The 24378-nt window shown below is 37.5% G+C and overlaps 1 protein-coding gene across 1 annotated transcript in view; it reads left to right on the top strand.

The window, feature by feature from the left end:
* Window positions 1-24378, top strand: part of LOC148953711 (unconventional myosin-XV-like) — a 548203-nt gene that overhangs the window by 283127 nt on the left and 240698 nt on the right. Inside the window, exon 26 of the mRNA XM_089108456.1 lies at window positions 19662-19824. Coding sequence (XP_088964582.1) covers window positions 19662-19824 — 163 coding nt within the window. The remainder of the gene's footprint in view (window positions 1-19661; window positions 19825-24378) is intronic.

Genomic DNA, 24378 nt, shown 5'->3' on the forward strand with positions numbered 1-24378 from the left:
AGCCTCTTTTTATGTGTCTTGCTTTCTCTTTTCCGTCTCAATTTTACGCGCAGAGTAGTTAAGAGTAATTGACCTGGGTAAATTTTCACCGGCATTGAATTGTTTAGAGGATATTTTCGTCGGGAGGGGGTTTCTCCGTTTAGGTGGGGCCAGATTTCCTGGCATTATTTAAAAAAACGATCAGAAATTAAATTAAAAAAAACAAATTTTTTCAAATGAAAGTAAGGAGCAACATTAAAACTTAAAACGAACAGAAATTATTACACTTCGCTCTATACGCTAAACTTTGAATTTTGTCCCAATTCTTTAATAATGACTCTAGAAACATAAGGGCCGTTTAGTTAGAACAATAAGACGCTTTTTTAAAGTACTAAAATGCTTAAGCGTAAAGAGCGAGGTGTTGAGGAGGGGCAACCACTTTATATACGTAATAATTTCTGTTCGTTTCAAGTTTTAATGTTGCTCCTTACTTTCAGTTGAATTTTTTTTTATTTAATTATGTATAAGAGTCAGGTTGGCCTCAGAGAATATATTAAATAGTGAGCATGTGTGGCTTGTTGAACTTAGTCACCATTGAGCATCCACTGGGGTTTTTCCCGCCTACTTTAACTAATTAAACCGTTTAGTAATTTAGTCGTCGATTCTATGCTTCGAACCGTTATACAAGCACCCATGTATATACAGCTTTGAGTGGCAATATTCAGGGGTGCCACGCATGGGGAACGGATGAGGGACGATAGTGATTTTGGCTAGTGCCACCTATCCCTATATATTGGTTTGATACTTTAGTTGAAACTTAATGTTCCTGTCTATCAAAAAGCGAATAAAATGTTTGAACATTGTTACCAATTAAATCCTTAGAGTAAGATTTAATATTCTTATTAAAAAATAAAGATAATTTATAATATATATTATAAATATAATATATAGCATTGATGGCATAAATAGTAGATACATTTGTATAAAGAAGATGTAGTGTTTACTATTAATAAGTGGAAATTAGAAAATTCTACTAATACTAATGGAAGTTTAAAGAAAAGCAGAGTTACCATTACCATTAATACTGAAAATAAAGCCTGAGTCTTAGTTGTTTTTATTGAATATGTTCTGTCGGTGAAGCATTGACTGCACAGGTCCATATTAGGGTTTGAAGGCTGGTGATTGTTTATTGATTCACAGGGAGTGTTTATTGGGGTTAATTTATTTTGATTTCTGATGATGAAAAAGATGTTTATTATTTACTGATAAATCATTGGGATCAATGGAAAAATATTGACAACTTGATCAGCAGTTCTAGTGTCGATTTTTGCGGTAAATTCGTTACAATATTTGTAACTTGGCTGGCCTTCTGGTGTAAGAACGCGTATAAGGGCGGGTGACAGTGTTATAAAAAACGGTAATGATGCGATCCCGAATATTCTAGTACTAGGCCAATCCTTAATTTTTTCACTTAAAAATAGATTTAACGCAGCTATGCCACTGACACTGTTGCCGAAAAAAAAATGCAAAGATAAATGAAATTGCAAAAGCCGTGGATGATAGCCTGCAATACCATGTTGTTATATTTTTCAGCGATAGTTTTATACCCATTAAGATTGTTATAAGCAAAGCAATGAATCTTGAGTATTTAGCTTGTATTCTCATAGTTTGATCAATAAGACTCAAATTTTCTCGATTTTTCAAATAGCTAATTAGTAATTTATTGCATATAAGGGTAAAAGAGAGTAATGTGCACATTGCTGTTATGAATATCGATAGACCGTAGTTGGCAAGATTTGACTATTGAAATATTATTTCCGTTGTCCATTTTTTGCTGAAAAAAATTAAGGGCAGAAATAAGATTGAGCTTAAGTATTTGCTAAAAACTTTCTAAAAAATTCTAGAAAATTATTTCGTTTACTTTAAAAACTGTTCCAGCTTTATTCGCTCTATCAACTTTATTCTTTTTAAGCTTCTATGGCCGACATTCTTAAACATAAAGCTTAAAAGAATTGTGCACAAACATCTAACATTTTTATTTGTATCATTATTGCAACTAAAATAGAAAATATTTCGAAATAGAAAGCTAAAGCTATTTTTTATCACCCAAAATCTTACTGCAACCTTTTGGAAACCCTTCCCAAAATATCCACAAGAATAACTTGTCTATTTAGCAATTTTTCCTTACATAAAATTTCTTACTGATATTTTTTTTTGAGAAACACTTTTCCAAAATGGCCTTGAGATATCACTCGTGTCTATTTATCACTTTTTCCTGGAATACAATTTCTTGCCGATATTTTTTGTTTTTAAGAAACGACTTTCTAAAATTTCGTCAAGAATCACTTGCGTCTATTGAACCATTTTTCCTGGAACACAATTTATTACTTTTTTTTTTTTTTTTTTTTTTTTTTTTAATGAACACCTTTTTAAAATACCCTCAACAATCACTTGTATCTAATTAGATATTGCGCATTAAATACAGTTTCTAACTGATATTTTTTTCTTTTTAAGAAACGCCTTTCTAAAATATCCTCAAGAATCGCTACTTCTAATTAGTAATTACTCATGGAATAAAATTTCTTACCGATATTTGTTATTTTAAGAAAGACCTTTCTAAAATGTCTTCATGAATCACAATGCAAACTTTAGTTTGTTGACACTTTATCACTATTTCATTTCTTTTCAAAAACCTCTTCGAAGATTCAGTTTATATGATTTTGCAAATAGCTTTTGCCAAGCTCTCGCTTTGGCGAACTAGAGAGTTGGAAATCTCTTATCAACTAATGAACGGATTCTTTTCAATATTGGTTTATTATCGTTTTTGAATTGGCTTTGCTTTGAAATCAATATTCTTGGTGAAATGGTATTAGAGTCAAATTGTATTTTCGTATCCAAAACAAGCGAATTTCAAATATCCAATGGCATTTCTCTTTTTTAATGTTCTTACTACTAGCACAAGGAAAATATTTTATAACACTTAGTCAAACAAAACTAATTGGTTGATAATAAATGTAGCTTTCGTAACTGCAATTTTCGTAACTCCAAAGAGCCAAAATCATATAGAGGGGGTTGTCACAAGATTTTACAAGGGTTTAGCACTCTATGAAAAGCGGATTTTTATATCAAAATATCCAGGTTTTATTCAGTTTTAGCTTTTATTGTAATACAAAAGAAATAATGGGGGTCTTCGGAGATATTATGATTTTTGGATAGAAACTACTACTACTACTGAAAACCTATCGCAGCATCAAGCCCCCTGAGACCAACAGAGCCACCCATGTTCCGAGTAGACTCGAAACACACTTGTCGCACAGGTTGATGTTTGATACATGGTCATTAAAACGAGTACCTCTGGGCACCTCGAGTCCTCTCGAAAGCATCTGGCTTATCTTCCTCAATCTTTCGAAGCAGCCATTGTTCCGAGCCAGAGTTTCGAGTAGACTCGAAACACATTTGTCGCACAGGTTGATGTTTGATACATGGTCATTAAAACGAGTACTTCTGGGCACCTCGAGTCCTCTCGAAAGCATCTGGCTTATCTTCCTCAGCCTTTCGAAGCAGCCATTGTTCCGAGTCAGTGTTCTGAGTAGATTTGAAACACATTTGTCGCACAGGTTGATGTTTGATACATGGTCACTAAAACGAGTACCTCTGGGCACCTCGAGTCCTCTCGAAAGCATCTGGCTTATCTTCCTCATCCTTTCGAAGTAGCGATTGTTCCAAAGCAGTGTTTCGAGTAGACTCGAAACAAATTTGTCGCACAGGTTGATGTTTGATACATGGTCATTAAAACGAGTACCTCTGGGCACCTCGAGTCCTCTCGAAAGCATCTGGCTTATCTTCCTCAACCTTTCGAAGCTGCCATTGTTCAGAGCTCGACTTAACTGCAGTTGTTACCGTTGGCTCTAGTGTTCTAATTTTAGTCGGAAGACCCACCTTCTTATTCTTCCAAACTTCTTTCCACCACAGAAAACGCCTTGCAACTTGCCTATTTTACTTTTTACTTCTTCCACCATCCCATCGTCTTTGCTAATAATGGTGTCTAGGAAGGGGAAACTTTCCCCTTTGAAATGAGGATTCATTTAAACAGGGGTTGAGTTCCTCGAGGATTCAATTGAATCGAGGAACCTCCACGAGGTTCAGTTGAATGGGGTTGAGCTGCATTAGGCTTCAGTTGAAGGGAGTTGAGTTACAAGGGGATTCAGTTGTACGGCAGTTAAGTTGCGCGGGTGTTCAGTTGCAAGAGGGTTCACTTGAAAACACTTGTTTTCCATCGCGGAAAACACTCTAGGGAAAGTGTCCACTCCATTCATCTTGTCGTTACCTTGCTCTCGTCAACCTGAAAAAGAACACCCTTTGCCATGCCTATTCTACTGTATACTTCTTCCACCATCCCACCATCTTTACTAATAATTTTATCTAGAAAAGGGAATACTTCCACTCAGTTGATCTTCTCGTGTACCTTGCATGACCGCTTCGCACTCAATTATTCCTATTTTAAGCAAGAGATGCTTACTCTTCATTAAAAATCAAATTAAAAAACACATTTTTCAAATGAAAACAAAGAGTAACATTTAAACTTAAGTAGTTATTCTATGTCCCCCAGCAGCCCTCTTTCCACCATCTGTTTGTGACAGTTCAACATTTACAGCTTGTTCATATGCTGCTGTTACAGGTTGAAATAATCAACCATAACTGTTTACCAAAAACCAAAAGCTTGGTTTTTGGTACACTTTCAGTTTACCAAATCCAATTTTATAGATAGGAAAGTGAAAAATAATGCAATTTACATTGCAAATCAAAAACAAAATATGTGACTCCGGATGACCTCCTCCCCTCTTCTTTAATATGGGTTGAACCAAAAGTATTCTTTTTGCGTAAAAGTGTACTTTTAGTTAAATTTTTGACCCCCTAAAAGTTTTGTCATGGGAAATAGGTGGAGGAAAGGTGGAATTCGCCCTTCTCTTCCCTTTACTAGGATTTTGTCAAAGAAAAATATAGGGACTACCGGGTATGAATACTAACATGGATCTGACTCGTGTATTGGTCGTTATTTTGCAGTAGAAAACTGTAAAAAAAAATTTTTTTTTTAGTTCGTAAATTGGTCTCAAAATATTTGTATTTTATTTGGAAGCATTAAAAAGAACTATTTAGGAAACGAGAATTATTTTTAAGCTACTCTTCCTTCCAATTTAGGTAATATAAATGAAAGATATAAAAACGTAAATAAGAATAAATATAAAATAATATAATAGGTAGTAAGGTGAATATATAAGTAAAATGGGAAATATAGACAAAAAGTGTAAAAATAAATAGCTCTCCCTCTCAATTTGACTGATTATGCATTAACAAAAGATTGCACATAATACAAATCTCATCAACCATATTAATAAATTCATTTAAACCAAAGGTTTAAAAAGTGTAGCGGCGATATTAACGTATGACCGAGGTTCCCACAAATAAACAATTTTTCTTGATTTTAAAATTAATTTATTTTTCATCTAAAATTAAGTTGACACCATGTGAATAGAAAATAGAATTTCTATTTAATTACCAAACTTGTTACGTTGTTTTGTGGAGAATTGAAGTAAATAAAATTTTTCAATAACTGTATTTTTTTTTACTTTATGCGTTGTTTTTTCATTTTTTTTCTTATATTTTAATCCCAATTGTACTTTATAATTTTCACCAAAATTTTGTTTTGAACAATTCTTTTTGCCATGAAAAAGTGATGTTTTTTTGGCGAAATAAAAGTTTTTACTGTCTGGAGGACCGTTTCTTTTTTTTTATTTCTAACTATTCATTGTTCTGATTCATTTTTTGTCATCGTTCGTTTCTTTTTCTAATTGTTTCTACCGTCTTTGAGACTTTTTTTTATTCATATATGAACTTACTATTAAAAGAGAAAAGCTTTGAAACCACTTTCTACCACATATGTTTTAAGAATACTAACCGATTTGCAAGTTATGTTCCTAAAAATATTTTTCGGAAGTAACCATGGCGGCGCTACTGTTCCTTTTACGCTTTTCTGTTCAACTTAAGAGTAATTTGGATTGCAAGCAGACCAAATTGACAGACAAGCGTAAGGACACTTATCGGACGAATAAATAAGAAGATCAATTGCTTCGATTTGACCCATGGAGTGAGGGGGACGGAAGAATCATAACTAATGGAACAAGTAACTAATGGAACAGAGTATTCATGTAATAATGTCTGAACCATTGAACTATGGTATAACTAGCGGCATATAGGCATGAAAAGGCAGAAAAAGTAGGGTATACTCTTTGAAGATGGCAAAATCTTTCTTTGCCTTATTTCCCCCAAGCACTAAATCCAAAGTTTTCTAACCCCCCTCCCTCCTGAAAACTTTACTGAGAGTTTCAGCTTTTGTTCCCCATTGTCGAGAAAAAAAGGATAGACTTTCCAAAGCTAGAGCTTTGGAAATAATCATTTACGAAGAGAAATTATCCCCCCTCAGCTTCAGTTTAGTTCTTTATCTATCTGTGCATATAGAATAGTTTAATAGGGCTTTTTCTGTATATATTTAAGTATATTCAGTTCTCATTCAGCATCCGCCAGTGAAGGTCACATATATTTTGTAAAGGATTAAAGATTGACACAATTTTGTAAAGGATTAAATCTTACGCAATTACCTGAATGCGCTCAAATATCGGAGATTGGATTTTTTTTTAACTGGATTCTTATTACTCGGTGACGTCACTGATTAGTTATTGTTACAATGCAAGCGGATAGAGGTGATTCGACAAAGAACAGTCAGTTTCTACAAGCGATAAATTTTAAGCTGGATTTGCTGCCGGAATTGACATCAAAAATGGACGCTCTCCCAGAACTTGTGGAAAGTGTAACTTCTGTCGAGGCACAGTTAGCACAAGTGAATGTTCAGCTAAAATCGAACGCAGAAGCTAACGAGAAACTGAAGAGTGAATTGATACTGGCTCACCAAAATTTACAGTCAGCCACGCTTAGAGCTGACCGTTTAGAGGATGAGTTGCGGCGCAGCAATGTTATAATCTAAAACTTTGAGGCGGTGGATCCGAGAAGGTATACCCTTAGTGAAGAGATTACGAAGGTTTTGAACGACGTAATTCCCAATTTGCGCCTCACCGGCAGTGATGTAAGAGACTCTTTCCGATTGAAGGCGGGTCCTATTGTGCTAAAGCTGAATTCGATGGATGTAAGAAATATGATTTTAAGAGGAAATCCACTTCTACGAAAATATGGACTTTCTGCTGCACCCGATTATAGCCCCGCCCAGCGTGAAGATAGAAAACACCTCAGAGTAGAAATGAATAAAGCTCTTTCTGAAGGTCATTCTGCCTATCTCAGGGGTGTCAATCTCTATGTGAACGATGTTATGTTTAAATATGATGAGCTATCCAATAAGGTTATAAAGGAGACTCCGCGCACCACGCAAAAAGTACAAAAGGCAAGAGCACCTACTGCAGGCACCATTAATAAGGGCAGCGAAGTTGTTATTCGAGGAAATGCGGAAGACAATTCGGGTAGCGATGCAACAATGTCGGATAGCGATGCGGAAATAGTAGTTGAAGTTGATGTGAATAACCCCACACCTACTGGCAGTAAAACCTACCATAAAGACACTATTTTAGCGAGGTCTCCATTAAAGGGTAATGATAAGAAGACGCGAAAATTATCGGAAGTTATTAGTCCTGAAGAACAATCAAGGGGAAAGAGTAGGAATGTTTCCAGGCGAGTGTCGCCCACGGGTGGTTGGCCAAATAGAGTTGGTCGGTACGTGTCGAGGGGCCCCCGTGGAGATACCCCCTATAGTAACAGATATCGTGACTATTACAGCATTACTCCAGAAGTTTCAGGTTTTGATGCTGCTATTACCGAAGAGCGACAGGTACGCAGTGACTAGGAAAAACCCGGTCATATAAATCCAATTAGTTTAGTAACCTGGAACGTACAAGGTGTGAAAAATAAAGTGAAACAGATTAGTGAAGATTTAAAGTCAATCGATATTATAGGGTTAGTTGAAACATGGCATAGCACAAGTGACCCTCTGATATTCGACGATTTTAGTGTTGAGCATGTTGCGTGAAAGCCAGCTGGAAACATGCGCTGCTATGGAGGGATAACCGTGTTACTAAGTAAAGCTTGTTTCCGTTGTTATCATAGAATCGCTAGTAATTCAGAAAACATTCTTTGGGTACGATTTGAGTTAGTAAGAAACAAATGGATGGCTTTAGGATCTGTGTATATAGTGCCTCAGAGTAGTTCCTACACCAGAGAGGAAACATAGGATGTGTTAGCTGAAGAGTTAAGTAGACTAAGAAGGGATTTTACAGAGGATGTTTTTGTTGTTATGGAAGATTTTAACGCTTATACGGGTGCTTTATTAGAAATGGAGAGTGTTTCGTTCCGAGAAGTGCCTGACTTGGTTCCATCTGAGTATGGAATGCCTAGAAGTGGCAGAGATATGGATAGGAGGGTGAATTGTTGGGGGAGAAGGCTCTTGGAGCTCTGCTTGGAGAATGGCCTAATAACTGGGAATGGGAGATTTGGAACTAATAGGGGAGTAGGGGAGTTTACCTGTATGTCGGGAGCTCGTCCGAGTCTGATAGATTATGTGTTGGTTGACAGTGGGCTTGCAGCTCAATCAGTTGATGTTGAGGTACTTCAGTCAGTTGGTTCAGACCACTGGCCAGTTAAGTTAGAGCTGGGTTTAGAGGTTGAAGGTAAGAGGAGTGGTATTGGAATGAGGTTTGAGACAGTGGGTCAAGAGAAGGTTAGAGTTCGAAAACCGTTAAAAAAAAGATTTGAATAATAAAGAAATTGATAATATGAATGAGATAATAGCGAGACCGGAAGTAATGGATATATTAGAGAAGATTAGAAATCTAGATTGCGGTGCTGAGGAAGTCCTTGCCGAGTTATGTGAGTTAGTGCACCAGTGGTCTAGTAAAGCGGTAGAAAGGAAAGTTAAATCAGGAAATAAAGGATATTATGATGAGGAATGTAGAAGGTTAAAACAGGAGGTAGAAACAGAATTAGAAATTGTTAGGCAGTGCCAGGATGAAGACTTACGGTTAGAAGCGTTGAATTTTTACAGAATTAAGAATAGGGAATATAAGAAATTGCTGAAGAGGAAAAGTAGGGAATGGGATAGTTTAGAAAGGAAAAAGATGATGGAGGATTTTACATTAGGGAATGTTAAAGAATTTTGGAGTAGAATGAAAAAGGAAAGAGCTAATATTTCAGGTCGGACTCCTTCACCGGAGCTGTGGCCTGGTTATTTTGAGAATTTAGAAGGAGACTGTGAAGGGCTTGAAGAGGATAGTCAGTCGTCATGTTCAGGTGAAAGTATTTTCCTGCTGCAGGAGTATGATTATGAATTAGTAGGGGAAGTGACAAGAGAGGAGGTTAGAGAAGTAGTTAGTAAGATGAAAGGAGGTTCAGCACCAGGTTTGGATGGGATACCAGCCTGGGTGGTTAAGAAATTTGTGTCGGTGTTTTTGTCGATATTAGTTATAGCATTTAATAATATTGTATCTACAGGTAAGTGGCCAGAATTATGGAAGACTTCAGTTGTTGTACCGCTTTTTAAGAAGGGGGACCCTAGCTGGAATGATAACTATAGGCCCATAGCTCTAGCACCAGTTTTTAGTAAAGTGTTAGAAAAAATTTTAGATAGGAGGCTAGATAGGTGGTTAGATAAAAATAAGATTATAAATGAAGAGCAAGGAGGATTTAGGAAAGATTATAGTACAGCAGATAGGGCAGTTGTGCTTAGAGCTTTAGTCGATAAGAAGGGAACCGGGACAAGCCGTCTATATGCAGCTTTTTTAGATCTAAGAAAAGCTTTTGATAATGTTGAGAGGGTGATTTTGGTAGATATTCTGAGAAGTATAGGTTTACCTAGTATTTTTGTGAGGTTAGTTCCTAGCATGTATTGCGAAACTAAGGCGGTAGTAAAGGCAGTAGATCAGGGTTTTTCTAGAGCATATAGAAACTGTAAAGGGGTAACACAAGATATTACTCGTTCCCCCCGTTTATTTTCTATTTTTATAAAGGATTTAGTTCAGTTTTTGGAAAGAAGGTGGGCTCCGACAGTGGGTCTTGGTTCAAAATTATTTTCAGTTTTGCTTTTCGCTGATGATTGCGTACTTGTAGCTAAGTCTGCCCATGAATTACAGATTTTGTTAGATCTTGTTTCAGATTATTTAGATCTGAAGAAGTTCCAACTTAATGTTAAGAAGACAGAAATAGTTATTTTTGGTAAAAGAAAGGATGAAGAATGTAATGGTAAGTTTATGTTTAATGGAGACGAAATAACGATAGTTGAAAATTCAAAATATTTAGGCTTTGTATTTACAAATAATGGTATCTGGTGTACCAACATTAAAGAGTCAGTAAGAAGTGGGAAAGCGCCTATATTGACGGTTTTTAGGAATGGTACAGTCATGGGTATTAAAAGTCTAGGAATACATAAGAGAATAATTTTATCGAAGATTATACCAGTTATTCATTATGGTGGGGAATTATGGGGGATAGAAGCGGCAGAACAGCTAGAGACCCTTCAGGTAACTTATTACAAAAGGCTTTTCGGCCTCCATAGGACTACGCATACCCAGTTTTTGAAAGGGGAGCTAGGGCTTTTTTCGCTCCGTAAACATAGGCTGGTTCAGGTAGTTAGATTTTGGATGAAGATAGTGCAGGTACCACGAGGTAAATTTATTAGAGAGGCCTATGAAGAGCTACTTGCTTCAGGGCGTAAGAGGTCGTGGCCGTTTAGGGTTAAATCCTTATTAGACAGATTAGGATTGTCATATACATGGAATGATGGTAGAGGCCCCGCTAATACTCAGATTGATATAATAGGATTAGTCAAACAAAGATTAGAAGATCAGGAGATACAGACATGGGGGAATTAAATTGAGAGATCTGAGACATTAACCGTTTATAAGCAAGTTAAAAAGGTGTTTGGCCAGGAGATTTATTTTAAATTTAATTTGCCAAGTAAGTATTTGTCATATTGGTTGCAGCTGCGGGCCAACTGTTTGCCTTTAAGATGGAGGAGTAAAGTATTTGAGAGAGGTAAGGGGTTCCCGGCGTCTAGGTACACGTTTCCCATTTGTAATATCGAAGAGAAAAATCTGGACCATTTTCTGTGCCGGTGCCAGGGGCTTACTGACTTGAGGGAGGGTATTTTGGGGGAAAGTAACTTTTCACTTTGGGGCATAGTGTCTCAGACAGTACATAGTCTCAAGGGTAGATTATGTAGATTTGTTGATCAGGCACTAAAGATAAGAAAGGAACTATTGTGAAGAAAGTTTGCTATGGTTTGTAATAACAATGCTGAAGGGAATTTTACTTTTGTTTTCCTGTTATATTTGATGTATAGCGTATATGGCCCTGTATGAAGGCTTTTGAATACACGATTATTATTATTATTATTATTATTATGTGTGTGACATTTTGTGCAATTATATGAGTTAGTTTTATAGTATTATGTGTGCTTTTGTGTTGCAATTGTTCTGTTATTTTAATTTTATTTGCTAGGGGCTATGTTTAGTTATTGTTATATATGTTATTATCATGTGTTTTGATTTTATATGCAACTGAGTTTGTTTTTGCCATGGCCCAAAGAGGCTTTTGTTTTGCAATAAATATCTATCTATTCTCAATTTTTTACTTTTTGCTCAATACCAAAGATTAGGCAGACAAAGAAACTAAAATATACCTGTAAGAGAATTTGTCTGATGTTGTACAGCAATCCAATGTGGAATAAAAATATTGCTGGTGTGTTGTTACTGTAAATATTCGAGTTTTTTTTTAAATCTTTTTTCATTTATGCTTCGTCCTTTTTAAGTATTTGTTGACGGGTTTTCAAATAATTGGAATTTAAATAATGATGTCTGAGGTCAAAGGCTTATCAAGGAATTTTTGTTTTTTTGTTGTTTTTTTTGGGGGGGGGGGATTTTTGGGGGGATTACAAGAAACTTCACAAGGAGCATAAAAAAATATACCGACTTTTTTTTACCTCTTTACTACGAATCCGACGAAAGTTTTGGGGAGGATGGTTCATATCCGGTAGCACCCTCCCCTGGATCCGGCCTTGCCTGAGCCTTACTAGCCAATTGCTAGCCAAAGTATATAGTAAGAGCATAAGCAAATACTGAATTAATAAAAAGCTGCTTCCCTGGAACGTTTCCTATCATTATAAGATATATTTTTCCTATAAGTCGCGTACATTTTGTGTTTTCAGAATTGGCCCCTCTCCAAATAAATATTTCCCCACATGTCTATATTGAAACCATCCAAACGGTAACAATGTTCATCACTTTGATCTTCATTGGTTAAGAATCACATATAATGAGATGGCTAGTTATGTAATTTAATCAAATAGTTCGTGGTAACGAACTGAAAGTAAGGACTCTGTCACACAACTTTATTTTTTAAAACAATAAAAAACTTTAGCGTAAAGAGCGAGGCGTTGAGGAGCGGACAGCCCCTTTCATATACGGAATAATTTCTGTTCGTTTTAAGTTTTAATGTCGCTCCTTACTTTCTTTTAAAAAATTTGTTTTTATTTAATTATGTAATGAAACGAAAAGGCTGATTAAACTGGACTAATGAGTAAAATAAATGGCTTGTCAATTAAAACTGAAATTAACAAAGCATGAAGTATTACTCAAATCCTCGGAATTACAATGGAACCATTTTCCCACGAAAATGTCATTAGAATGGACAAAGGAAAGTAACTGGTCTCTAGACATCTAATAAACTGCCTACTAATCTAGAAACACTCAAAGCAGACATTAAAGAGGCACAAGTGACAAGGAGGGAAGGGGGCATTTCCCCCTAGTTTCAAAAAAAAATATTTTTATATTTTCATTGAAAAATACAATTTTTTGTTATTATTGTTCATAAACCCCCTCTAGATTTTGAAAATATATTTTGCAATCCCCCAGCTTTTTGGGGTATTAGTGCCACTTGGGGCACCCCCATACCGCAACTGCAAGATAAAGAAGATAGATTGAACTTAGTCACTAAACCTTCATTTCAGACCTTTGCCCCCTTTCAGTAAGCGGTTCCAGGTTCATAGTTAATTCCTATTAACTAAAGGAATTGTCAGAAAAATCTCAGAAAACTTTTGCAGGGTTCTTTGCCTTAAAAGTATATTCATCTCTTGCTTTGCTGAATAAATACAGACATACTCATGGGCATAGGCAGCATCTTGTGTAGAGGGGGGCAGCCGCTTCTGTGATAGAGGGGGAGGGGTCTTACTAATACTTCCCGAGGTCCTTTGAATATAGGTCTTTAGAAACTAGTCATGCTATATTTCGCTAAAACTTGGCCTTTAACCTTTTCCCTGTTCTACTTTTCCTACAACAGTATAATATAAGAGACCCTCTATCCAACTTCCAATTTCCAGAAAACATAAACACCATAAAAACGATTTGACACAAATCACATTATGGTTAGATAACAGCTTCTTCTAAGAATTCAATTCAAAAGTTTACAGTTGGGCAAGATTAAATATCAAAATTGGTACAGGGGAGACTGGCCCACGTTTAGCCAAAGCAAACAGTTTCAATATAAGAACCTATGGGGCTTCTGGTGGATGATAAAAGCTCTGACAGATGGCAGTGTATGTTTTTAAAATGTCTGACCTTAATTAATACTTTTACCAAAAATGTCATATTAGATCAGGTTTTAAGGTGATTAATTCTGGAATTTTGTTCAATTGTGTCTGAAAGCCTACGCCTAATTGCGAATACTAGAAAACTCGCGTTATAAACTCACATTGTATTCTCTTATTATTTGCCTGTTTTTGGCAGCTTACGAGACGTGCCATCTTCAAAAGTTTGCTGTTAGTATTTTTTCATCCTGCGGGATATTGAACTCCCATGTTCGGCCACAATACCTGGGGTAAATTCCTCATGCCGTACCAAGGTGCTCAAAGGTGAGCCACACTTGTAAACGTTGTGTAAACATCATTTTTAAAGTTTTAGGGGAAGCTTAAAACCCAAAGCTGTCTTAATTCTGTCATTGATTAATCCATTCAGAACAGTAGGTGAACTAAAGCTCCATTCGTTTCAGTTAAATTTTAGTCAAGATAAAATGATTAAAAGTAAAACAGAAGAGAAAAGAAAGAAAGGTGGCTGTGATCCAGAAGAAAATTAAACAGCAGTTTTTTCTTTCTTATTCTACAAGAAGTCAGTTGGATTCTAAAGAAGTGCCATGGCTGTCCCTAGAGGAACGCTGCAAGACTACATAAAAAAAGTTGAGAAGCTGAATATCCCTCTAAAAAGTCTGTACCTAAGTTTCCTTACACCCTGTTACGACACATCATAAATATTTACAGAGGAACAAGAAAAAGGACTAAAAACTTACTTGAAAACGACAGCTGATATGCTTTCGACTGTATTCCTATAGAAGCGTGTAAATTTGCATACACTTATGCCATTATTAAGAGTATAAAAGTACCGGATAACAGAACTGCAAAGGTAATGGAGACAGTGGAGGAATTACAGGTAAAGATTGATACCGTTGTTTTATGGATTGCCTTATAACTCTATGAGTAAAAACGCCAGAAAGTACAAGCCTATGACGGACAACTGCTTTCAACCGTCACAGTGTAGGAGCCTTCTTTAACCACCTGGAGCGAGGCCTATATAAACAAATGTTCAGACCAAACGACATTTGAAACAAGATATTTCAAAAAGTACCAAATGGATAACTTAAACTCAATTTTGAAAAAAGACTGGAGCAAGAAACTTAGCGGTAACTAACAAGAAGAATATTGTCTTAAAGACAGAAGTTAAAATTGAACTACCACTATTGACAGGTGGAGAACCAAGATTAATGGAGCGGCTTACTTTTGGTGTTGATCAGTCAATATGTAATTAGAAATTAATACTGTTTAGTTTTTTTTAAACCTTGATGAAATTCATTTTGCCATTTTTCATGCTGACTATATTCGTTCTTAGTTTTATAGCTGAAAAAAAACCTTTAACGTTTCCCTGGTCACATTTCTTTTTCTTTTGTCTGTTGGCCGAGCATAAGCCAGAGACGGCCGAACCAGTTCCGGGGTGGCCCAGGTTTGGCACTCTTGACCACTTGGATAGAGAGGCATCCAGGTGGAAAAATGGCGGTGTATTTCTAATTGTCTTTTTCAAGGATGGTATTGAATGAGTTACTTTTTCTTTGGCATGCTCAGAAACTTCTTATCGCTTGAATCAACTCATAGAGAATTAAACAAGTCAAAATCAGCCGATCTTGGGCCAATCTCCTATCTATATATTGGACCGAAAATCAATATTGAAGATCGAAACGTAAATGTTGATATCGCAAACGATATTTGGAAATTTCTGTTTGTTTCCAGCTTTTTTTTAACCATCTACCAGGTAAAATCCAACAAAAAATTCCAACATACGAAATCTCCTCTTTGATATCTAGTTTAAATTTGAAGTTCTAGGGGGGGGGCAGCGACCCTCCCCTGCCCCCGTCCCTACGCCCATGGACATACTCTATATTTTATCAACTTTTCACATCAAGAAAACAAGTTTAATGTATTTTAGCTTAAGGAAAAAAAATACACAGTAGAAAGTATCCCTTTTGTTAAGAAGAATGTGGGAGTCCATAGGGAGTTTCGGCTTTGGTAACTAGGTGACTACCTATGTGATTGAAGAACAAAAAAAATTATATGATCCCTATTCCTATAAAATTTGACGGCTACTTATTTTACACATATATGAAACATTATTTTGACAAACAGATTGTCTATTTCGGCTAAAGAAATACTTACTTACTTAAGTCCCATACATCCTCATGGGACGTTTTGGGGCCACTCCTTCCAGAATCTGATGAACTATGGTTCGATATGCTGTTCTGTCAAGTGCAGTTCGGGATAGTTGGGCAATCCGTTGTCCGTCAAAGTTTTCGATCCATCTTTTGTGCGGTCTTCCCAGTGGTCGAAGTCCTTCAGTTGTCCCTTCAAGCGCGATCTTGGGCATGCGTTCGGGATTCATTCACTTTACATGGCCGAATCAGCGCAGCTGCTGTTTTCGGATTTTGCTGAGGATAGTATCTTGCGACTTCAGCCTTCTTCTGACTTCTTTGTTTGTGACATGGTCAGTCTATCTGATCTTGGCTATCCGACGCAGACATCTAATTTCGAACGAGAGGAAGTTGCAGTCGTTTTCAGCGTTTAATGTCCAGGTTTCACACCCCTACAGAGAAATGGATATGATAAGACTTTTGAATAGATCCACTTTAAGATGGTTCGAAAGGTGGCTAGATTTCCGGATCTTTGATAGTCTTTTGAGGCTAGAGCTCGCAAGACCGAGGCGGCGTCTAATATCGACAGTGTGGCAGTCGTCAGCCGTCAGAAGACTGCCGAGGTAGAGGAATTTATCGACTGTTTCCACTTGTTCACTGTCTATTACTATCGAGGGGGGGGAGGGGTTGTTATCTCCTGTCGTGATGTGACCATGATTTTGGTCTTGTTTGCGTTAATCTGCATACCAAACGGCTTCGTTGCTTGGGAGATGTGGTCAGCCTGACTCTGGAGCTCTTGGGCGGTAGTGGACATCAGGTCAATATCATCCGCATATGATAGTTTTTAATTAGTATTCCTCCTATTCTGGTTCCATATTCGACAGGTATCAGGGAGAGGATGGCATGCAGAAACAGGTTAAACAAAAGTGGCGAAAGGATGCATCCTTGCAGGACTCCGGAAGTTGTTGAGAATTCACCAGAGAGCCCACCAGTGGTCAGTATTTGACTTTTGAATTGGTTGTATATGTCCTCAGTGATTCTGACTATTTCATCTGGGACACCGTAGTGTCTTAGAATGTGCCACAAGCCTTTCCTCAATGTTAGGTCAAAGGCCAGTCGGAAGTCAATAAAGAGCTGATAGAGGTCTCTGTTAAACTCGATGAACTGTTCCATCAGCTGCCGCACAGTAAAGATTTGGTCAATAGTCGATCGTCCCGATCGAAAGCCAGCTTGATACTGGCCAAGAACAGAGGCGGCGATTGCTTGAATTCTGCCGAGCAGTATCTTGGTCAGGATTCTGGTTTGGTGGCTTGTGAGGCTGATGGACCGGTAGTTGTCACATTCTTTCTTTGAGCCTTTTTTGTGTATTGGGACTATTGCTGCCTTGCACCACAGCTGCGGGACGTGTCCGGTAGACCAGCTGGCTGATACAACAGTGTGGTATAGGTTGACAACATCTCCTGAACCAACATTTATCAGTTCATCAGTGACACCGTCTGGCCCCGGAGCTTTGCCTCGCCTTAGGGATTCTATGGCCGCTTTGGTATCGCTTCTAAGTGGGGTGGAGGGGGGTCTCGATCTATGATTGGGAAGGAGTTTAGGACATTTGGGTTGGTCATTACTTCAGGGTTCAGTTTCTCCTCAAAGTATTCCTTCCATCGTACGAGCTTCATCTTGGCATCATTGATGTCGTTCCCCTGCTTGTCTAGGATTACGGGCGTTGAGGGATCTTTCTTGGAGGGTAGCTCGCTGACTGTTTTCAAGAGCTCGTGACTGTTGCCTTTCATGAACTGGGTTTCGCAGTCCTTGCACTTTTCGGCAATATGGTTGCAGAATGCCTTCCTGATTTTATGCTCAACTTTCCATTTGAGACGTTTGTAGGTATCTCAGCTGTTTTGGTCAGATTCGTTGTTATGTAGGCTTTTCTGGTCACATAATCAAATTATTTCATCAGTGATCCAAGGCTTTTTGTCTTTGGCTTTTCTACCAATGATGTCGCTTGCAGTCTCGAGGATTGCTGAGGTAGCATGTTCAGCCAAGCGATCGATCTCTTCGGGAGTTGCGAACGGAGTGGATGTACTCAGGATGTCAAGGAATTTTGTAGACAGGCTAGAGTTGTATGTGGCTTTTTTGGTGGGGTCTCGAAGGAGTTCTGTTCGGAATCTTGGGATTTTCGTGGTTTTTTGGGAAACATTTTAACCTCAGCTTGAGTTTGGACATCAGGAGTGTGTGGTCCGAGTCAAAATCTCTACCGGGGATTGAAACAGTGTCCATTACAGATGACTTCCAACGTTTTTGTATCAGGACGTAGTCGATCATATTTTTGGTAACTCCATCAGTGGATCTCCATGTTACCCTTCGGCGGTGTCTGTGCTTAAAGACGGTATTGGTGATATAGAGTTCATTCTCCCTGCAGAAGTCAATAAGCCGTTCTCCCTTTTCATTAAGACGGCCATGTCCGTGTGGGCCCATGACATCCTCTCGACCAGCATGGCAACTGCCAACTATCGCATTAAAATCGCCCAACACGATAAGTTTATCATTTTTGGGGATCTGGTCAGTGACGCTTTGTAGCTGGAAGTGGAATTGGTCGCACTCCTCTTCACTTCGGGCTGAATCCGGGCATATATCTGGACGACTGAGAGATTTTTGATGGGCACTTTCAGGCGGATGGTCGCTATTCTTTCCGATACAGAAGTGAAGGTCATTAATGACCTTTTAGCGGCCGGAGAGAGGAGGAAGCCGACACCCTGCCGATGAAAACCATCAGTACGTCCCGACAGTAGGAATGTGGTTCCAAGGATTTTTTCATCTCCGATTCGAGGAAGGTGCGTTTCAGACATACCGACTATATCCCACTTGTATCTATCAATCTCTTTCAACACCAGATCAATTTTGCAAGGTTTAGCTAGAGTCCGGGTATTTGGTGTACCAATATTGAGAGTGTTTTTCGCCTATATTAAACTCTCATCCCGTCTGGGAGTCGTCCTAGGCCTAGAATGGTCATCGGCTTCCCCGTAAGCGGTAGCAAATTCATTATCATTATTCACATTTATCAAATCGCAAAGGTCGTTGGTTTACCAGGACGCGGTAGCACTTGTACTTTGATCTTTTGAGTCTGTGTTCATATTTGGAAAGATATGGTTTCTTGGCTGATTCATTGACGGCGGCAAGCCACTCCTCTCCGTCAACTTGCAGAGGCCGTTGACCAATTCTGGATCTTCCGCCCTTTCGCATTGGTCCTCCTGGAGAGGATCCTCCCACGATGGTATCCTGCAGTACAATACAATTTAACCCATTGCTGGAAGAAGGTTCGCAACTAGCGGGACGTGTCCACATGCCGGTGGGCCCTGCTCAGTATGCGTCAGAGGGGCCTTCTTCTTCCTCCACCTGTATTTATGACCCCCGGGCGATGGTGCCCCAGTTTCAATTATGGGCCACCAGGCGCTAGGTCCCCCCTTGGTCCGTGCCTCCCTTTATGGAGGTACCCTACATATCTGTAAGACGTTCGCCTATCCACCACCTGGGGACGCGCTGAGTGGCCTGGGGAGGCCCCCTACTGAAAAGGTGACTCAGTAGGTACTCAGTAGCAAAAGAAATATATATATTAAAATTGCCGCTGATTTTTTTTTTCTTCAAAATGCTAGGACCGGCATATAATTAGTGGTGGGAGGAGGCTCTGGGGCTATCAATATTACAGGGCTATGTCAATTTTGAGTGTAATTTGTAGTCTTGGCTATTTTCGCTGTTTTGAAAGGCTCATTAACCACCACCCCCAAAATAAAATTCCTTGTAAGTGCTAAACAGAATTCAAACTTTTTTCCTGCTTCGTCTGTGAATCAACCTTCGTCATGCTTCACTTGCAAAGCAATGTAGCGTTCATTTTTGAATTTTGAACTATTTTTCAGCTTCGCATGTGAGAAGAGTCCGGGTTCCATCTCAGTCCTCAGACGTGGACCAATTTTTGGATGACCTGTTTTTGCCTGTTCTTGATGTCAATATTGATGACTTATCAGATGCAAGATCCTTAGCAACATCCATAAAAGGGAACAGGAAAGATCAGAAATCAGGGTAACTATTTTGTGTATAATATTCATTAGAAGAATATGTTCAGAATTTTTTTATGGGGAGGGGGATGGCGCATATAAATAACTTCAAAAAACGCATCAAAATTTGTTTGTATTCATTTTTGTTACGTTTTAACGAGTTGGACAAACATTTCGGGGGGTTGGAACCCACTAACTTGCCCCTTTACAGCCTTGATTCAATAGTATCCTTGTTATGGTTATTTTTCTTATTATGGTTAACAAGCATTTGTAGTGGATTAACTTCTGTACAATCGTCATCAAATTAGGAAAGATGTCAGTAAATGACAAATCTAATGAGTATGAGGAATATTAGCCCTTGTGTAGGAAAAATTTAGCTCTTGTGTAGTGAACCTGAACCCTTGGGACAACCATTAATTAATATACGGTTCCAGATCCTCATTTGATTCATATTAACCCAAAACGTCATCAGCTAGGCAGCCTCAAACGTGAACAATGGGCAAACTTCATAATTTAAAGACACTTCCCCAGGACCTGTGGGGGATCATGTTATCTCGTAAGGCATAGTTTTTGGACCTTTCAGCTATGTTGAACAAAATAGCTATTTCAAAATTTTGATTGGATGACTTTGAGGGAAAAAAGGAGGTTAAAGGGGGTCTAGTTGCCGTTTAATATTTTGGTCACTTAAAAAAGGCGCTAGAACTTTAATTTCCGTTTGAATGAACCCTTTCCCGGTATTCTAGGGCTATTGGTTCGATGAGATCATTCATGGGAAAAACAGAAAATAAATAAATTAAAAAAATAAACACGCATCCGTGATCTTCCTTCTGGCAAAAAAAATGCAAAATTCCACATTTTTCCAGATGGGAACTTGAAACTTCTACATTAGGGTTCTCTGATACGCTGAATCTGATGCTGGGATTTTCATTAAGATCCCTTGACTCTTAGGGGATGTTTCCCCCCTTTTTTGAAGATCATGCAAATTTTCTCAGGCGCATAACTTTTGATGGGTAACACTAACTTTAATAATGAATTCTATATATTTGGAATTAATATAGCATGTCAATTCTTTTGATATGTCTATTGGTATCAAAATTCCGTTTTTTTAGAATGTCAGTTACTATTGAGCCGTGTCACTCCCTACTTACAGTTCGTTAACACGAACTGTTTGATTAGATTTGAAGTAAATAGGAATAATGTTGCAATATCCACCTGGAACATATCCAATTTTCTTAGCTGTGAGGATTTATTTGAGGATTTTTTTTAGAGCAGTGAGACTATATTTAGAATCCAACATCTCATACAGGTACCACAAGTGCTGTATCTAAATAAAAAAAAGTCGAGCAAAATTAATATATATGTCAAGATTTTAAGAGATCAGAAGATTGTGGAGATTTTGCATGAACATGTTTGGAAATTAAAGCCCACTCATTGACTTAATCGCTTAGACTAGGGATAAATGAGGGCGAAGAGGTGATATTAGAGGTAATTGGAAGATCGATCAAGTGGATAACTTCACTTACATTGGTAGTATGATTAGAAAGATGGCGGTTACAGTGAAGATTTAAAAAGTAGAATACCTAAGGCCCAGGGTGTTTTTCAAAGTTGAAAAAAGTTCGGAAGAATAGGAAGACAAGTCTGAGATAACTTTGAAAAAGATGCATTTTTCAAAATAGTCAAAAGCTCAAGGAACTGTGTCTATAAGGATTAGATAGACACCCAAATATTTGCAGGGGTATTCTGAACACAATAAAACACATTTTTTGCCTGCTGATTGTTAGAAGGACGTATGATCAAGCAGTTGTCATTCTTATTTCTGTGAAAGGGGTGCCGAATTTTCCAGCAATATTTAAAAAACAATCAGAAATTAAATAAAAAAACAAGTTTTTTCAACTGAAAGTAAGGAGCAACATTAAAACTTAAAACGAACTGAAATTATTACGTACATGAGGGGGTGTGCCCCCTACTGAATACCTCGCTCTTTACGCTAACGTTTTTTTTAGTACTTTCAAACGAGCCATCTATTCTAATTAAACGGCCTTTGTATTATCAGGGGTCATTCTTAAAGAATTGGAACAAAATTCAAACTTTAGCGTAAAGATCGAGGTATTGACTAGGGGGCGAACCACTCATATAGGTAATAATTTCTGTTCGTTTTAAGTTTTAATGTTGCTCCTTACTTTTAGTTGAAAAAACTTGTTTGTTTTTATTTAATTATGTCTAAAGCGAGACCAAATTTCTTTCTTTTTACTGACATAAACAAGTTTACTGATAAAACAAGTGTCTGCTTTGTCCCTTTTTTGTTTATTCCTTTTTTGTGTTTTGTATATTCTTTTCGAAGCACCAAGGTATCAAAACTATTCTTGGTCACTGTCTTTACGGTGGCTTGTAGTAAATTTCACCATTCTGCCAGAACCTCAGTGAAAAAAACTGTCGGATGACTGAGGATTTAAGAACTGAAGTAAAATCAGGGTCTTTGATTATGACACAGATTGTGAAAATGAACCATTTCGTCCGCTGACAAAGCATTACTTTTTTGATTTTTAATAATTCAAGGTTATTAATTGACAATAATTCAATTTAAGGTCAATTCATTTAATTCAACAATTCAAATGATTTAAATGCAAAGTTGTTTTAATGAAAAACAAACTCCGTGGAAGTTTTTGTTGTTCATTCAACAAAAGACAAAAATAATTTAATCTAGGTTTGAAAAATTTTTTATGCATACAGACACGTCATTTTCAAACAGTTCATGGTAACGAACTGTAAGTAAAGAGAGACCCGGCTCAATGGTAACCGAAACTCTAAAAAACGGAAATTTGATACCAATAGATACATCAAAAGAATCAAATTTTAATTCTGATTTCAAATATATAAGTTTTATCAAGTTTAATCTTACCCATCAATAGTTACGCGCCTGAGAAAATTTGGCTGATTTTCGAAAAAAGGGGGAAAGACCCCCTAAAAATTATAGAACCTTAATGAAAACCACGCCATCATATTCAGCGTATCAGAGAACCCTACTTTAGAGGTTTCAAGCTCCTATGTACAAAAATGTGGAATTTTCTCTTTTTTGCCAGAAGAAAGATCACGGATGCGTGTTTATTTGTTTGTTTGTTTTTCTTTTTCCCAGGGGTAATCGTATTGACCCAGTGGTCCTAGAATATCGCAAGAGTGTTCATTCGAGCGGTAATTAAAAGTTCTGGTGTCCTTTTTAAGTAACCAAAATACTAGAGGGTAACTAGGCCCCCTCCCACGCTCATTTTTCCCCCAAAGGCACCTAATCGAAATTTTGAGATAGCCACTTTGTTCAGCCTAGTCGAAAATCAAATAAATATGTCTTTTATGATGAATTAATCCCCCAAAGTTCCCAGAGGAAGGGCTACAAGTTATGAACTTTGCCCCCTTGTTTACATATAGTATTGGTTATTGGAAACTATACAGACATTTTCAGGAAGGATTTTTTTCTGGTGGGGGGGGGGCTGGAGGAAGAGGTTACTTGGGAGAATCTTTCCGTGGAGGATGTTTCCTTGGGGTAAGGGACATTTCTATGAAGGGAGCACCGGATTTTCCAGCATTATTTATAAAACGATCAGAAATTAAATTTAAAAAAAAAAACGAGTTTTTTTAACTGAAAGTAAGGAGCAACATTAAAACTTAAAACGAACCGAAATTATTGCGTATATGAGGGGATTCGCCCCCAAGTCAATACCTCATTCTGTACGCTACAGTTTTTTTTTAGTGATTTAAAAACAGCTATCTATTCTAGTTAAACGGCCTTTGTGATTTATGGGTTTGTGATTTAAAAAGAATTTTAACTTATGCGCAAAGAGCGTGGTACTGACTAAGGGGAGAACCCTCTCATATGCGTAAAAACATATACGTAATAAAAAAACCATAAAAAAAAGCGATACGGCTCAATAGTAATCGAAACTTTAAAAAACGGAATTTTCATGTCAATAAATGTACCAAAAGAATGAGCTTATATTGCTGATTCTAAATATATAAATTTTATTAAGTTTAGTATTGCTCATCAAAGGCTCCACTACAAGTGAAAGAATTTTAATGAAAATCACACCGTCAGATTCAGCGTATCAGAAAACCCTATTACATTGGCTTCAAGCTCATATCTGCAAAAATGTGCAACTTTGTATTTTTTGCCAGAAGAAATCACGGATGCGCTTTTATTATTTTTTTTTAAGGGGTAATCGTACCGACCCCGTGTTCCTACAACATCAAGAGAGAGTTCATTTAAATGTAAATTAAGCTCCTTACTGTCCTTGCCAAAGAACAAAAATGCTGTAGGGCAGTTTGGCCCCCTCCCACGCCCCTTTTTTCCCAATTTCGTGTGATTCACAAGGGAACAAATTGTTTTTGTACTTTCATCAGAGATTTTTGTTATAATTAGCGGCCTTTGCGAATAAGGAAGCAGTCTTATATAATTGGGACACGATTTGAATTTAAAGTAAAGAGCGAGGTATTGACTAGGGGGCGAACCCCATAATATACGTAATAAAAATATACGAATATAGAAATTTGTTACGTAAGTTAATTTGTAAATTACGTCAGAACCAAATTT

This window comes from Artemia sp. Qi Xiang Cuo, chromosome 3 (genome assembly GCF_049724085.1).
Source record: "Artemia sp. Qi Xiang Cuo chromosome 3, ASM4972408v1, whole genome shotgun sequence".
Taxonomy (NCBI): Eukaryota; Metazoa; Arthropoda; class Branchiopoda; order Anostraca; family Artemiidae; genus Artemia; species Artemia sp. Qi Xiang Cuo.